The sequence below is a fragment of the Schistocerca nitens genome, chromosome 11, assembly GCF_023898315.1.
Source record: "Schistocerca nitens isolate TAMUIC-IGC-003100 chromosome 11, iqSchNite1.1, whole genome shotgun sequence".
NCBI classification, from domain to species: domain Eukaryota; kingdom Metazoa; phylum Arthropoda; class Insecta; order Orthoptera; family Acrididae; genus Schistocerca; species Schistocerca nitens.
The window spans coordinates 48,168,265-48,186,619 of record NC_064624.1 but is presented as its reverse complement, the minus strand read 5'-3'; the positions used below and the strand labels follow the sequence as shown (position 1 = coordinate 48,186,619).

The 18,355-nt window shown below is 36.5% G+C and overlaps 1 protein-coding gene across 1 annotated transcript in view; it reads left to right on the top strand.

Moving 5' to 3' along the window:
- LOC126212601 (uncharacterized) overlaps nucleotides 1-18,355 on the top strand; it is a 178,784-nt gene that overhangs the window by 117,714 nt on the left and 42,715 nt on the right. Inside the window, exon 5 of the mRNA XM_049940029.1 lies at nucleotides 9,587-9,693. Coding sequence (XP_049795986.1) covers nucleotides 9,624-9,693 — 70 coding nt within the window. The 5' untranslated portion in view covers nucleotides 9,587-9,623. The remainder of the gene's footprint in view (nucleotides 1-9,586; nucleotides 9,694-18,355) is intronic.

Below are 18,355 nucleotides of genomic sequence, written 5' to 3'. Positions count from 1 at the left end.
CTACAGCCGTAATTTTTTCCGAGGGTATGCAGCTTTATTGTATGGTTAAATGATGATGGCGTCCTCTTGGGTAAAATATTCTGGAGGTGAAATAGTCTCCCATTTGGATCTCCGGGCTGGGACTACTCAGGAGGACGTCGTTATCAGGTGAAACAAAACTGGTGTTCTATGGATCAGAGTGTGGAAAGTCAGATCCCTTAATCGGATAGGTAGGTTATAAAATTTAAAAAGGAAAATGGATAAGTTAAAGTTAGAAATAAAGGGTATTCATGAAGTACAGTGGCAGGAGGAACAAGACTTCTGGTCAAGTGAATACACTGTTATAAATACAAAATCAAATAGGGATAATGCAGGAGCCGGTTAAATAATGAGTAAAAAAATAGGAGCATGGGTAAGCTACTACAAACAGCATAGTGAACGCATTATTGTAACCAAGACAGACACGAAGCCAACACCTACCACACTAGTACAAGTTTATATGCCCACTAGCTCCGCAGATGACGATGAAATTGAAGAAATGTATGACGAGAAAAAAGAGATTATTCAGATAGTGAAGGGAGATAAAAATTTAATAGTCATGAGGGACTGGAATTCGATAGTTGCTAAAGAAAGAAAAGGAAAAGTAGTAGGTGAATATGGAATGGAGCTAAGGAATGGAATGAAAGAGGAAACTGCCTGGTAGAGTTTTGCACAGAGCGTAACTTAATCATAGCTAACACTTGGTTTAAGAATCATAAAAGAAGGTTATATACATGGAAGAGGCGTGGAGACACTGGAAGGTTTCAGATTGTAAGACATTTCCAGGTGCAGATGTGGACTCTGACCACAATCTATTTGTTATGAACTGTAGATTAAAACTGAAGAAACTGCAAAAGGCCGGAATTTAAGGAGATGGAACCTGGATAAATTGAAAGAACCAGGAGTTGTTGAGAGTTTTGGAGAGAGTATTAGGGAATGAATGACAAGAACGGGGGAAATAAATACAGTGGAAGAAGAATGGGTAGCTCTGAGGGATGAAGTAGTGAAGGCAGCAGAGGATCAAGTAGGTAAAAATATGAGGGCTAATAGAAATCCTATTGTAACAGAAGAGATATTGAATTTAGTTGATGAAAGGAGAAAACAAAAATGCAGTAAATGAAGGAAGCAAAAAGGAATAAAAATATCTCCAAAATGAGATTGACAGGAAGTTCAAAATCGCTAAGCAGGGATGGCTAAAGGACAGATGTAAGGATGTAGAGGCATACATCACTAGGAGTAACATAGATAATGCCTACAAGGAAATTAAAGAGACCTTTGGAGAAAAGAGTACCACCTGTATGAATATCAAGAGCTCAGATGGAAAATCAGTTCTAAGCAAAGGAGGGAAACAGAAAGGTGCAAGGAGTATATAGAGGGTCTATACAAGGGCGATTTACTTGATGACAATATTATGGAAATGGAAGAGGATGTAAATGAAGATGAAATGGGAGATATGACACTGCGTGAATAGTTTGATAGAGCACTGAAAGACCTAAGTCGAAACAAGGCCCCGGGGGTAGACAACATTCGATCAGAACTACTGATGGCCTTGGGAGAGCCAGCCCTGACAAAACTGTACCAGCTGGAGAGCAAGATGTATGAGATAGGTGAAATAACCTCAGACTTCAAGAAGAATATAATAATTCAAATCCCAAAGAAAGCAGGTGTTTGCAGGTCTGAAAATTACTGAACTATCAGTTTAATAATTCACAGCTGCAAAATAATAACACGAATTCCTTACAGACAAATGTAAAAACTGGTAGAAGCAGATCTTGGGGAAGATCAATTTGGATTCTGTAGAAATGTTGGAACACGTGAGGAAATATTGACCCTACCAGTTACCCTAGAGACGGTTGTAGCCTATCCCCAATGTTATTCAATCTGTATATTGAGCAAGCAGTAAAGGAAACAAAAGAAAATTTTGTCGTAGGAATTAAAATCCATGGAGAAGAAATAAAAACTTTGAGGTTAGCCGATGACATTATAATTCTGCCCAGAGACAGCAAAGGACCTGGAAGAGCAGTTGAACGCAACAGACATTGTCTTGAAAGGAGGATATAAAGATTAACATCAACAAAAGCAAAATGACAATAATGGAATGTAGTAGAATTAAATCAGGTAATGCTGAGGGAATTAGATTGGGAAATGATTAGCTTAAAGTAGTAAATGAGTTTTGCTATTTGGGGAGAAAAATAACTGACGATGCTCGAAGTAGATAGGATATAAAATGTAGACAGGCAATGGCAAGCAAAACGTTTCTGAAGAAGAGAAATTTCTTAACATCTAGTATCGATTTAAGTGTCCGGTAGTCTTTTTTGAATGTATGTGCATGGAGGGTAGCCATGTATGCAAGTGAAATCTGGATGATAAATAGTTTAGACAAAAAGAGAATAGAAGCTTCTAAATGTGGTGCTACAGAAGAATACTGAAGATTAGATTGGTAGATCATGTAACTAATGAGGAGGCTTTGAATAGAACATCTACATCTACATTTATACTCCGCAAGCCACCCAACAGTGTGTGGCGGAGGGCACTTTACGTGCCACTGTCATTACCTCCCTTTCCTGTTCCAGTCGCATATGGTTCACGGGAAGAATGACTGTCTGAAAGCCTCTGTGTGCGCTCTAATCTCTCTAATTTTACATTCGTGATCTCCTCGGGAGGTATAAATAGGGGGAAGCAATATATTCGATACCTCATCCAGAAACGCACCCTCTCGAAACCTGGCGAGCAAGCTACACCACGATGCAGAGCGCCTCTCTTGCAGAATCTGCCACTTGAGTTTGTTAAACATCTCCGTAACGCTATCATGCTTACCAAATAACCCTGTGACGAAATGCGCTGCTCTTCTTTGGATCTTCTCTATCTCCTCCGTCAACCCGATCTGGTACAGATCCCACACTGATGAGCAATACTCAAGTATAGGTCGAACGAGTGTTTTGTAAGCCACCTCCTTTGTTGATGGACTACATTTTCTAAGGACTCTCCCAATGAATCTCAACCTGGTACCCGCCTTACCAACAATTAATTTTATATGATCATTCCACTTCAAATCGTTCCGCACGCATACTCCCAGATATTTTACAGAAGTAACTGCTACCAGTGTTTGTTCCGCTATCATATAATCATACAATAAAGGATCCTTCTTTCTATGTATTTGCAATACATTACATTTGTCTATGTTAAGGGTCAGTTGCCACTCCCTGCACCAAGTGACCAAGTGCCTATCCGCTGCAGATCTTCCTGCATTTCGCTACAATTTTCTAATGCTGCAACTTCTCTGTACACTACAGCATCATCCGCGAAAAGCCGCATGGAACTTCCGACACTATCTACTAGGTCATTTATATATATTGTGAAAAGCAATGGTCCCATAACACTCCCCTGTGGCACGCCAGAGGTTACTTTAACGTCTGTAGACGTCTCTCCGTTGATAACAACATGCTGTGTTCTGTTTGCTAAAAACTCTTCAATCGAGCCACACAGCTGGTCTGATATTCCGTAGGCTCTTACTTTGTTTATCAGGCGACAGTGCGGAACTGTATCGAACGCCTTCCAGAAGTCAAGAAAAATAGCATCTACCTGGGAGCCTGTATCTAATATTTTCTGGGTCTCATGAACAAATAAAGCGAGTTGGGTCTCACACGATCGCTGTTTCCGGAATCCATGTTGATTCCTACATAGTAGATTCTGAGTTTCCAAAAACGACATGATACTCGAGCAAAAACCATGTTCTAAAATTCTACAACAGATCGACGTCAGAGATATAGGTCTATAGTTTTGCGCATCTGCTCGACGACCCTTCTTGAAGACTGGGACTACCTGTGCTCTTTTCCAATCATTTGGAACCTTCCGTTCCTCTAGAGACTTGCGGTACACGGCTGTTAGAAGGGGATAAAAAGAATTTGTGGCGTAAGTTGACTAGAAGGAGGGATCAGTTGGTAGGGCATGTTCTGAGCCATCAAGGGATCACCAATTTAATTTAGTACTGGGGTGCAATGTGGAGGGTAAAAATTGTAGAGGGAGACCACAAGATTAATACATTAAACAGATTCAGAAGGATGTAGGTTGCATTAGATACTTAGAGATGAAGCAGCTTGCATAGGATAGAGTAGCATGGAAAGCTGCAGTCTCTGGACTGAAGACCACAAAACAACAACAACAAATACAGATTCTCCAGATCTCTTAGGTCTTCATTATGTGTAGGAAACTTAAGAGTCCATCTGTGTAAGCCATGTTAGCAAAACCTCTGCTACTGCAGTTTGCAACCACGAGAAATGTGAAGGTGTGACTTCATTGAGCTATACGTGACACCACATATACACCTAGTGGAAATGACATATAAATTGTATTTCCACCCATGACAGTGCTGCCATCCCATGTGGTGCTGGAGGATTATCAGCTGTTTCTGTAATTCTGTCCATTCCCACTTCTGTTTAAATATCTTTATTCTGCATCTTTTTTGGAAAGACACTTCCTTAGAAATTTTTAATTACTAATATAAAACTGTTGTAATTGTAATCTCATTTTAAAGATGTTAGGGGCAATAAGAGTAAAATCGTTTTCTTGCTAACTAAAATGTTTCCCACACCATATTAGTACTACTTGCAGATTATAACTTGGTATCTGTCGACCATTTTGTGCAAATGTGACTTAGACATTAGTACCAGTGGCATTTCAAATGTAAAAACACATGCAAGAGGAAAGAGACATTCAACATTGGTTGATTCATTATTTTCAAGGCAACAAAACAGGTTGTCTTGAGGTATAGTACAAACAGTGCCAGCTCAGTCACAAGTTTCTTCTGAAAGGAATTTAAATGGTAGTGACAAATTACAATCACTTGCTCTTACTACAATATCTAGAACTTCAGTTGAAGAGGATTCCAAAACAAACTCATTGAAACATTTTTTAGTTATTGATGAGATAGTAAAATCTGAGATTATATGGCCTATGAATAAAGTCATGTCTCATTCTTCAGTGAGAAGTTCTGGAAATACAACAGACATATTCCAAATTATGTTTTCTGGCAGCATGATTACAAAAAAATTACAGTTACGCAACTGTAGGTTGTCACATATAATTACTTGTGTACTTGGCCCTCATTTCCTGAAACTCCTACCTAACAAAGTCAGGGTAGTTTGATTCTTTTGTGTGTCAAATGACGAGAGTTTAAGCGAAGTTGTGCAAAAGGCACAGACGGATTTGGTGGTTTGTTTCAGCGATGAACAATATTGGTCTATATCCACAAGATATGTAACATCTGTGTTTTTAAATTTTGCCACATCTTCTGATTTACAGTCAGGTTTCCTGGAGGATCTGAATGGTTTGAATTTATCACCTAAGAATATAATCCAAATTTCTGTAGATGGACCAGATGTGAACTTAATTATGTTGAATGATTTTCAAGCATTTCTGTTAAATGAAGAAGATAATCGAACACAAATGTTTCAGTGTTGCAACTGATTACCTCATGTAGTGAATGAAGCTTTGAAAACTGCTCATAATGAAAGTGGCTGGAATGTTCTTGAATTTCTTAGGCTGGTTCTGTACTTTATGAAGTATTTTCCTTCAAGGAGGACAACCTTCTCAAATATTACATGGTTTTCCAAGCTCCCTTTCAAATTTTGTTCTATAAGATGGGTTGGAAATGTTGTAAGTCATGAAGAGAGCACTTAAACAACATATTCCACATTTGAAGAAGTAAGTTGCTGAGCTACATAAAAGACCACCTGAAAGGGGAAAGTATAGCATTGCTTCTTGGTTCATAAAGAAAACTATTATGGAAATGGCGATATTGACAAAAGTCTTATATCCTCTTTTCGCATGCGCATTCTTTGTGCAAAGAGGACCTAAAAAATTAGAAGAAATGTGAATAAGAAAAGAAAGAATGATTACTGAACAAGTGAAAGCAAGATGAAATCAAAGAATTAGAAACGAAAGGAGCAATTATGTTGAGCAAAGCACCAGAGATTTTGGCAGAAATACAAAATGTAATGAAGTGTTGTATTCATTTTATTATGATGTATTTTTAGAGTTTGTTCCCTTTAATCAGTTTTAATCAGTAACTAATAATGTACCTGTATTTGTAAAAACAGAATTTGTAATTTTTATTTGATATTTTCTGTTGCCTTTAAATCAAAATACAATATTTAATATTTTAAAAATGTTTTATTTCTAATCTGTTAATTTTTGATGTGATCTGTCCCCAATTCCTCTCTGATTTATGCTTCTAAAAATAATTAATTATAGATATTCTAAGAAATGTCAATATATACCTCTGTAAAAAAAGGACACTCTGGAGCCAAATGTACTGAAAAAGTAAACTTGAGAAAGATTTGACTTGAAAAATCTGGAAAATACCTTAATTTTGAAAATGACTAATTATTAGTTTTGGTTTCACAGATAATGTTTACTAATTTTGCTATCACTTCAAATTCTGTGATATTTTTATCCTGTGTTACTCTATCTACAGGGTCAGATGTTTTGTAAGTCAACAAATTAAGGTATATAGTTTTGTGCATAAAATGCTGTGAGAAATTATTGATCTTATATCTAGAGTAGATTTCTGATTTAATCTTCCCTTTCTGAAGTCACCCTTATATTCTGGGAATTGTTTAGATAAATGTTCTCTTAATTTTGTTTCAAAAGTTTATTTACAGTTTCATAATAGAATAGATGAAATCAATATTTCTCTGTAGTTATCAACACCTTGTTTATTTATATTTTTTTTTAAATGAAGGATTTGGATTAGAGCTATTTGCCATTTTTCTACATGTTTGCCAGTTTCCAGATCTTCTCAGAGAACAACTGTTAAAATTTTATAATATTTGATTTTGATAATTTCAGTGTTTCTGCTGTTATTGAGTATTCAGAACATACTTTGTTTTAATATGTTTAAGGATTTCTTGAATCCACTTCTGTTGATATGCAATTTTCAACCTTCTTTTGTGTTGTTGAAATTTCTAATTCAGGTACAACAACTGAACAGTTCAAAAGTTAATCAACTAAATTTGCTAAGATCACAGAAATGGCCTGAATTTTTGCATAAAGTGTCATGCTCTCCTTTTCTGTCCTTAAATGGTCCATCTTGCAATGAATTACATTTTTTCGTGCATCAGTAATGAATCGAAATGCTGTTAGTGTCTGGGTGATGAGGTTAAGATACAGTGTAGTTCTGTCTTTGATTGTTACTTCAAAAGAAGTGTTATTCTGTACCTCAAATGCACTAAGTTGCAGTAAGTGATAACTTTTGAGTGATACTTAACGACTGTGTGGATACAAGCTAGACATACAGTATCTGGCCAGAAGTACCAGAACACTTGTATGTAACGTGGAATTGACCACTAGATATCACAAGAGGCGGAACAACGAGTATAAAAGGAGGCAAGGAGTATCTCGTTGTCAGTAGAGAAGGATTAACAGTCAGGAGAGCTTAAAGTCGCAACTTTGACATGCACTACTGATTGGTTGTCACTTGAGTAACATATCCATCAGCAGCATTTCAACCCTTCTAAAGCTCTGCCCAAGTCAGCTGTTGGTGATGTGATTGTGAAATGTAAATGTAAAGGAACAATCACAGTAAACCGATCCAGGTAGACCTCATGTTGAGATAGATAGGGACAATTGACCATTGCGGGAGGGAGACTGTAAAAAATTACATGAAGTCTGTGAAGGGAATCACTTGGGGATTTCAAATTGTTAGCAGGGGAGCTATCACAGTGACTGTTTGTATGGAGCTCAAAAGAAATGGTGTGCCATGGTTGAACAGCTCCTCACAAGCATCAAATTTCTATGGTCAGTGTTAAGCGACACCTGAGGTGGTGTGAAGGCCAAAATCACTGGACACTGGATGATTGGGAGTAAGTGATTTGGAATGATGAATCACATGATACCCTGTGGCAGTTTGATGGAAAGGTTTGGGTTTGGTATTTGGTGAATTCCGGAGAACTTTAGGTGCCATCCTGTGTAGTCCCGACAGTGAGGTACGAAGGCAGTGGTGTTACATTATGGAGGTATTTCTTGTGGTTTGGGTATGGTTACCTTATTGTGCTTACAAAATGCTAATTGTCGATGGTTATAAACACATTCTACTGCACTGTATACTGCGTACAGTAGAGGAACAGTTTGCAGATAATGATCCCCCCTCCTCTCCCCCCCCCTCTCTCTCTCTCTTTTTAAATCCATATTTTATTCTACATGTTTGAAAGTTTTACAGTGTGTAGATACATCCTTTAGGAACAATATTTTCATTTCTCCGCATAATTTCCATCCCTCTTGACTGCCTTACGCTGTTTTGGAACCAGTGCCTGTATACCCGCACAGTAAAATTATGGACCAACCTATTGGAGCTACTGTTTGGCAGCATGCACAAGGCAGTCATCATCTTCAAACCTTGTTCCATGAAGAGAGTCTTTCAGTTTCCCAAAGAGATGATAGTCACATGGAGCCAAGTCAGGACTGTAAGGCAGGTGTTTCAGTGTTGTCCGTCCGAGTTTTGTGATCATGGAGTGTGTGCAGTACGAGGCCTGCCGCTGCGAGGACAATCCTCAATATTGCCGTGCCCGCTTTCATCATGTAACCTGCTTGCCCACCGACTAACTGTGATCAACAGCAGAATCTCCATACACCTTTTTCAACCTCTTGTGGATGTTTCCCACTGTCTCGTTTTCACAGTGCAGGAATTCTATGACAGCATGTTGCTTCTGACAAACGTCAAGTGTAGCAGCCACCTTGAAGACGTGCTGTGAGGGCGCCACTCACGGGAACAGGTTGAACTAACTTTGAAAACAAGTGGGAAGGATGTATCTACACACTGTAAAACTTTCACACATGCAGAATGAAAACTATTTTTACAAAAATAGTGTACATTTATTTTGGAGTGACCCTCATAGAATGAGGAGGGATGGTTTTGTTGACTCTGGGAAAAATACTTGGGCAAACATGACAATGTCTAACAGCACATCCCATGTTAAATGTTGTGATGAAAACAGATGCAGAAAGCTACATTTCATTGCTGACACCAATTTAATCTCTGGTCCTAGTGGGCACCACTAAACTTGTTATATTTGTGCAATCCTGTTACTTCTTTGACAGTCAGTTGCTTTCTTGATGAAGATAATGATGATTATTGTCTAAAGCTTTGATGTTCAGAGAATTACAGTGATAAGAACAGTTTGCGCAACAAATCTTATGGCAGAAATACATACTGTTTGCCACTTTTATAGGCCCCACATATAGTGTGAGGTCCTGCAGATATGTTTGGAAATATGTTTTGTGAAATAATGAAAGTGGAGTACCTTTTGACTAGTAAAATTACTATTCATTAATGCAACATCCCTGCTCTTGTGACTTTTAACAAGCAGAAAATACGGTTAACTTTGTTTGGATAAAATACCGCTGCTAAACTAGATCAGTGATTAGCAAAATATGAGGAATTTTAAAAATAACTTTCATGTAGTGGTGCATTAATTGTTGGTTTAGTAATCGATATCTATACACAGTTAATTTTATACTTGTTGCAATATGCATGCAACCATTTTGTTGTTTATCTTCTTTATCTTTATAGGAGTGGTATTGTTCAGACTGAACCAATAATAAAATGAATGGATTCCCATACTGTGGCCAGTCGAAGTTCTTTATGCAAATTGAAAAATTTCATTGATGAAGACTGTGGTATGTCCTACCATATTTTTATTACACTGTTATGGAGAAAATAGTTTATTTTCTAAATATTTGGTACAAACTGAATCTGTTTGAATTGTTCCAAGGGGCACATTTTCTACTATTTAGAATGTGAATGGCTTATAAATGCAGTTGGTACATTTTATCTCAATCTGTATGTATAAAAGGCAACGTCATTACTGACTCCTCATTGCCCCAAACCGCTAAGGATAATTATCTGAAATTTGAAAAAAGTATGGATCTTATCCTGTAGGAATTGTTTAAGAATGGATTTTTCGATATTCCAACTGTAAAAGGGGTGAAATGGGGGATGAAGAGTTTTCTTTTTGAAATGTCACTATAAGTCACTTTTGAAGCTAGGCCTACAAAAATTGGTATTTCGTTTCATGGTCAGAAACAAAGAAATGTTTCATCGTATTTGGAAAATTAACCCTGTGGGGGTGAAATAGTATGTGAAACTTTTTTTGAAAGTGTATCATTACTAAGAAACTATTGAAGTATTTTTAAAGCTACATCTATGAACATTGGCATTTTGACTTCTCGGGTACAAATAAAAGAAATATTTGTTTCAGTGTTTTTGGAAATTGAACCTCTATGGGGTGAAAAAGCAGATGATATTTTTTATGGACATATTTTATTATGAAAGAATTTTCAAAGCTAAATCTGTGAATATCTAAATTTGGCTTCTTAGTTGGAAATTTAAAAAAAAGTGTTTCGCTGTATTTGGAAATTCAACCCCAATAGGGTGAAACAGGGGATGAAAGTTTTTCTGGAAATATTTCACTGTGCAAATGTTTTTGAAGCTAAATGCACGAAAATTTTTTTTTAAGTTTCTCTGTTAGAAATAAAAGATATGCAAATCACTGTGTTTGGAAATTCAGCCCCTTAGTCGGTGAAATACGGGGGGGGGGGGGGGATGGACATTTATGAAAGTATTTCATTGCAATAGCATTTTTAAAGGTAAATCTTTGAAATTTTGTGTTTCGTTTTTTGGTTAGAGATTAAAAATACATGTTGCACGTTTTTGGAAATTAAGCCCATAAGGGAGTCAAATAAGGTCAGACAGATTCACTGATTTATCATTGCCTACCCAAACTGCTAAGGACAGAAACTTGAAGTTTGGAGAGGGTGTGGATTTTACACTGTAGGCATCATTTAAGAAAGGATTGTTTGAAATTCCTCTCCTAAGGGGGTGAAACTGGGGATAAAAGGCTTTTTGAAAATAAGTTGCTGTGAAGGTAATTTTGAAGCTAGAACTGCGAAAAGTGGTATTTGGTTTCTTTCAGGAAATAAAAATATGTGTTCCAGCATTTTTGTAAATTCAACAACTAAGGGGGTATAATAGTGGGTGAAAAGTTTTTGAAAATTAAATAATTACTAAAGAACTGCTAAAGGATTTTTAAGGCTTTATCTGTAACAATTGGTATTTGACTTCTCAGTTAGAAATAATAATAATAGTAATAATAATAATAATAATAATAATAATTCCCGTGGAGGCCCGGGAAAAGAATAGGCCTCCGGTATGTTCTGCCAGTCGTAAAAGGCGACGAAAAGAACAAACCACTAATAGGGCTAACCCCCCTTTTAGTGTGATTAGTTGGTTCAGGACAGAACTAAAGAAGCCTCGGACAAGCGCCGTCATGGTCGGGGACGACGCTTGAACCCTATGCCCGCCCACAATGGTAATGACACTGCTAGCCAACTGGAAAATGATTTAAATCCAAATAGAGGTGTTTTGCAGGATATGCTTCCTGCAACCACCCTAGAAGGGAAACAAAGACAGAGGATGAGATGGTCAGATGAAGTTAATCGACACCTCATGTTCTGTTATTACCAAGCAACAAACCTAGGAACCAACACAACTGGATACAAATCACAAGTATACACAACATTTATTACCAGATACCCAGAATTAAAATTTTTAACAGAACAACGACTAGCTGATCAGATCCGTGTAATAATCAAAAATAACAGGATACGCCAGTCAGAATTAGAAAACATCAAACAACAAGTACAACAAATACTAGAACAAAATAATGTGCAATCAGAAGAAGAAGAAAATACAGTAATGGACTCGACATCCCAGAGCAAACAAACAAAGAACAACACACATCAATTAAGCAATCAGAGGAAAACGACATCTTAAGACAGCCACCAGAACAAGCACAAATAGAACATGAAGTGACACAGATGTTAGATATAGAAGAGAAATTTCAGCTGACATATATAGAATACAAAGACACAAATACAGACATTAGACCATTCTTGCATGGACCACCAAATAACCCACAAGTCGAAACAACAACAACAACTATCAACACAATCATACACAACAAAATAAATGAAAATACAACAATGGAAGAGTTACAACTACTGGTTTATGTAGGAGCACTCACTACACTAAATATACACACTAGGCAGAGATCAGAACCAACCAACACACAGAAGAAACCCACAAAACCAGCATGGCAACACAGGCTACAGATCAGAATAGAAAAACTGAGAAAAGACATCGGACAGCTAACACAATTTATAAGAAATGAAATATCAGACAAAAAACGAAAAAGGTTAGGTAAAATCTCACAACAAGAAGCAATATAGCAATTAGATGAAAAGTGGCAGAAATTACAAGCATTGGCCAAACGACTTAGAAGATACAAAAAAAGTGAAAATAGAAGGAAACAAAACCAAACATTCAACACAAACCCAAAGAAATTTTACCAGACAATAGATAACACACACATTAAAATAGGCAATCCACCAAACATAACAGACATGGAACACTTCTGGAGCAACATATGGTCAAACCCGGTACAACATAACAGGCATGCACGGTGGATACAAGCAGAAACAGACTCATACAAGATGATACCACAAATGCCTGAAGTGATAATTTTACAACATGAAGTCACCCGAGCAATTAATTCTACTCACAATTGGAAAGCCCCTGGAAATGATAAAATAGCAAATTTCTGGCCAAACAAGTTCACCTCAACACATTCACATCTAACTAAATTATTTAACAGTTACATTGCAGACCCATACACATTCCCTGATACACTTACACATGGAATAACCTATCTGAAACCTAAAGATCAAGCAGACACAGCGAACCCAGCTAAATATCGCCCCATAACATGCCTACCAACAATCTACAAAATATTAAACTCAGTCATTACACAGAAATTAATGACACATACAACACAGAACCAAATTATAAATGAAGAACAAAAAGGCTGTTGCAAAGGAGCACGAGGGTGTAAAGAGCAACTGATAATAGATACAGAGGTGACATATCAAGCTAAAACTAAACAAAGATCACTACACTACGCATACATTGATTACCAAAAAGCTTTTGATAGTGTACCCCACTCATGGTTACTACAGATATTGGAAATATACAAAGTAGATCCTAAATTGATACAGTTCCTAAACATAGTTATGAAAAACTGGAAAACCACACTTAATATCCAAACAAACTCTAATAATATCACATCACAGCCAATACAGATTAAGCGTGGAATATACCAACGAGACTCATTAAGTCCTTTCTGGTCCTGTCTTGCTCTGAACCCACTATCCAACATGCTAAATAATACAAATTATGGATATAATATTACTGGAACATACCCACACAAAATCACACATTTCTATACATGGATGATCTAAAACTACTGGCAGCAACCAATCAGCAACTCAACCAATTACTAAAGATAACAGAAGTATTCATCAATGATATAAATATGGCTTTTGGAACACACAAATGTAAGAAAAACAGCATAGTCAAGGGAAAACACACTAAACAAGAAGATTACATATTGAATAACCACAGTGACTGCATAGAAGCGATGGAAAAAACAGATGCCTATAAATATCTAGGATACAGACAAAAAATAGGAATAGATAATACAAATATTAAAGAAGAACTAAAAGAAAAATATAGACAAAGACTAACAAAAATACTGAAAACAGAATTGACAGCAAGAAACAAGACAAAAGCTATAAATACTTATGCTACACCAATATTGACCTACTCATTTGTAGTAGTGAAATGGAGTAACACAGACCTAGATGCACTCAATACACTTACACTTTCACAATACCACAAATATAGAATACATCACATACATTCAGCAACAGAAAGATTCACATTAAGCAGAAAGGAAGGAGGAAGGGGATTCATCGACATAAAAAACCTACATTATGGACAGGTAGACAATTTAAGAAAATTCTTTCTAGAACGAGCAGAAACTAGCAAAATACACAAAGCAATCACTTATATAAATACATCGGCTACACCACTGCAATTTCATAACCACTTCTACAACCCTTTAGATCACATAACATCAACAGATACGAAGAAAGTAAATTGGAAAATGAAAATACTACATGGCAAGCACCCGTATCATCTAACACAACCACACATCGATCAAGACGCATCCAACACATGGCTAAGAAAATGCAATATATACAGTGAGACGGAAGGATTCATGATTGCAATACAGGATCGAACAATAAACACCAGATATTACAGCAAGCATATTATTAAAGATCCCAATACCACAACAGATAAATGCAGACTTTGCAAACAACAAATAGAAACGGTAGATCACATCACAAGTGGATGTACAATACTAGCAAATACAGAATACCCCAGAAGACATGACAATGTAGCAAAAATAATACATCAACAGCTTGCCTTACAACATAAACTTATAAAACAACACGTTCCCACATACAAGTATGCACCACAAAATGTACTGGAGAATGATGAATACAAATTATACTGGAACAGAACCATTATAACAGATAAAACAACACCACATAACAAACCTGACATCATACTCACCAATAAAAAGAAGAAATTAACACAACTAATCGAAATATCCATACCCAATACAACAAATATACAAAAGAAAACCGGAGAAAAAATTGAAAAATACATCCAACTGGCTGAGGAAGTCAAGGACATGTGGCATCAGGATAAAGTTGACATTATACCAATTATACTATCAACTACAGGAGTCATACCACACAATATCCACCAGTACATCAATGCAATACAGCTACATCCAAACTTATATATACAGTTACAGAAATCCGTAATTATTGATACATGTTCAATTACCCGAAAGTTCCTAAATGCACTATAACATATACCGTACAGTTAAAAGGAAGTGACGCTTGATCAAGGTCCGCGTCACTTTCCATTTTTAACCAGACTTAATGTCTGAGAAAGTAAAGAAATAATAATAATAATAATAATAATAATCCCTGTGGAGGCCCGGGAAAAGAATAGGCCTCCGGTATGTTCTGCCAGTCGTAAAAGGCGACGAAAAGAACAAACCACTAATAGGGCTAACCCCCCTTTTAGTGTGATTAGTTGGTTCAGGACAGAACTAAAGAAGCCTTGGACAAGTGCCGTCATGGTCGGGGACGACGCTTGAACCCTATGCCTGCCCACAATGGTAACGACACTGCTAGCCAACTGGAAAATGATTTAAATCCAAATAGAGGTGTTTTGCAGGATATGCTTCCTGCAACCACCCTAGAAGGAAAACAAAGACAGAGGATGAGATGGTCAGATGAAGTTAATCGACACCTCATGTTCTGTTATTACCAAGCAACAAACCTAGCAACCAACACAACTGGATACAGATCACAAGTATACACACCATTTATTACCACATACCCAGAATTAAATTTTTTAACAGAACAACGGCTAGCTGATCAGATTCGTGTAATAATCAAAAATAACAGGACACCCCAGTCAGAATTAGAAAACATCAAACAACAAGTACAACAAATACTGGAACAAAATAATGTGCAATCAGAAGAAGAAGAAAATACAGTAATGGACTCACATCCCAGAGCAAACAAACAAAGAACAACACACATCAATTAAACACTCAGAGGAAAACAAAATCTTAAGACAGCCACCAGAACAAGCACAAATAGAACACGAAGTGACACAGATGTTAGATATAGAAGAAAAATTTCAGCTGACATATATAGAGTACAAAGACACAAATACAGACATTAGACCATTCTTGCATAGACCGCCAAATAACCCACAATTCGAAACAACAATAAAAACTATCAACGCAATCATACGCAACAAAATAAATGAAAACACAACTATGGAAGAGTTACAACTACTGGTTTATATAGGAGCACTCACTACACTAAATATACACACTAGGCAGAGATCAGAACCAACCAACACACAGAAGAAACCCACAAAACCAGCATGGCAACACAGCCTACAGATCAAAATATAAAAACTGAGAAAAGACATCGGACAGCTAACACAATTTATAAGAAATGAAATCTCAGAAAAAAAACGAAAAGGTTAGGTAAAATCTCACAAGAAGCGACAGAGCAATTACATGAAAAGAAGCAGAAATTACAAGCATTCGCCAAACGACTCAGAAGATACAAAAAAAGTGAAAATAGGAGGAAACAAAACCAAACATTCAACACAAACCCAAAGAAATTTTACCAGACAATAGATAACACACACATTAAAATAAACATTCCACCAAACATAACAGACATGGAACACTTCTGGAGCAACATATGGTCAAACCCGGTACAACATAACAGGCATGCACGGTGGATACAGGCAGAAACAGACACATACAAGATGATACCACAAATGCCTGAAGTGATAATTTTGCAACATGAAGTCACCCAAGCAATTAATTCTACTCACAATTGGAAAGCCCCTGGAAATGATAAAATAGCAAATTTCTGGCTAAAGAAGTTCACCTCAACACATTCACATCTAACTAAATTATTTAACAGTTACATTGCAGACCCATACACATTCCCTGATACACTTACACAAGGAATAACTTATCTGAAACCTAAAGATCAAGCAGACACAGCAAACCCAGCTAAATATCGCCCCATAACATGCCTACCAACAATATACAAAATATTAACTTCAGTCATTAAACAGAAATTAATGACACATACAACACAGAACAAAATTATAAATGAAGAACAAAAAGGCTGTTGCAAAGGAGCACGAGGGTGTAAAGAGCAACTGATAATAGATGCAGAGGTGACATATCAAGCTAAAACTAAACAAAGGCCGCTACACTACGCATACATTGATTACCAAAAAGCTTTTGATAGTGTACCCCACTCATGGTTACTACAAATATTGGAAATATACAAAGTAGATCCTAAATTGATACAGTTCCTAAACATAGTAATGAAAAATTGGAAAACCACACTTAATATCCAAACAAATTCAAATAATATCACATCACAGCCAATACAGATTAAACGTGGAATATACCAAGGAGACTCATTAAGTCCTTTCTGGTTCTGCCTTGCTCTGAACCCACTATCCAACATGCTAAATAATACAAATTATGGATACAATATTACTGGAACTTACCCACACAAAATCACACATTTGCTATACATGGATGATCTAAAACTACTGGCAGCAACAAATCAACAACTCAACCAATTACTAAAGATAACAGAAGTATTCAGCAATGATTTAAGTATGGCTCTTGGAACAGACAAATATAAGAAAAATAGCATAGTCAAGGGAAAACAAACTAAACAAGAAGATTACATATTGGATAACCACAGTGACTGCATAGAAGCGATGGAAAAAACAGATGCCTATAAATATCTAGGATACAGACAAAAAATAGGAATAGATAATACAAATATTAAAGAAGAACTAAAAGAAAAATATAGACAAAGACTAACAAAAATACTGAAAACAGAATTGACAGCAAGAAACAAGACAAAAGCTATAAATACTTATGCTATACCAATATTGACCTACTCATTTGGAGTAGTGAAATGGAGTAACACAGACCTAGATGCACTCAATACACTTACACTTTCACAATACCACAAATATAGAATACATCACATACATTCAGCAACAGAAAGATTCACATTAAGCAGAAAGGAAGGAGGAAGGGGATTCATCGACATAAAAAACCTACATTATGGACAGGTAGACAATTTAAGAAAATTCTTTCTAGAACGAGCAGAAACTAGCAAAATACACAAGGCAATCACTCATATAAATACATCGGCTACACCACTGCAATTTCATAACCACTTCTACAACCCTTTAGATCACATAACATCAACAGATACGAAGAAAGTAAATTGGAAAAAGAAAACACTTCATGGCAAGTACCCACATCATCTAACACAACCACACATCGATCAAGACGCATCCAACACATGGCTAAGAAAAGGCAATATATACAGTGAGCCGGAAGGATTCATGATTGCAATACAGGATCGAACAATAAACACCAGATATTACAGCAAGCATATTATTAAAGATCCCAATACCACAACAGATAAATGCAGACTTTGCAAACAACAAATAGAAACGGTAGATCACATCACAAGTGGATGTACAATACTAGCAAATACAGAATACCCCAGAAGACATGACAATGTAGCAAAAATAATACATCAACAGCTTGCCTTACAACATAAACTTATAAAACAACACGTTCCCACATACAAGTATGCACCACAAAATGTACTGGAGAATGATGAATACAAATTATACTGGAACAGAACCATTATAACAGATAAAACAACACCACATAACAAACCTGACATCATACTCACCAATAAAAAGAAGAAATTAACA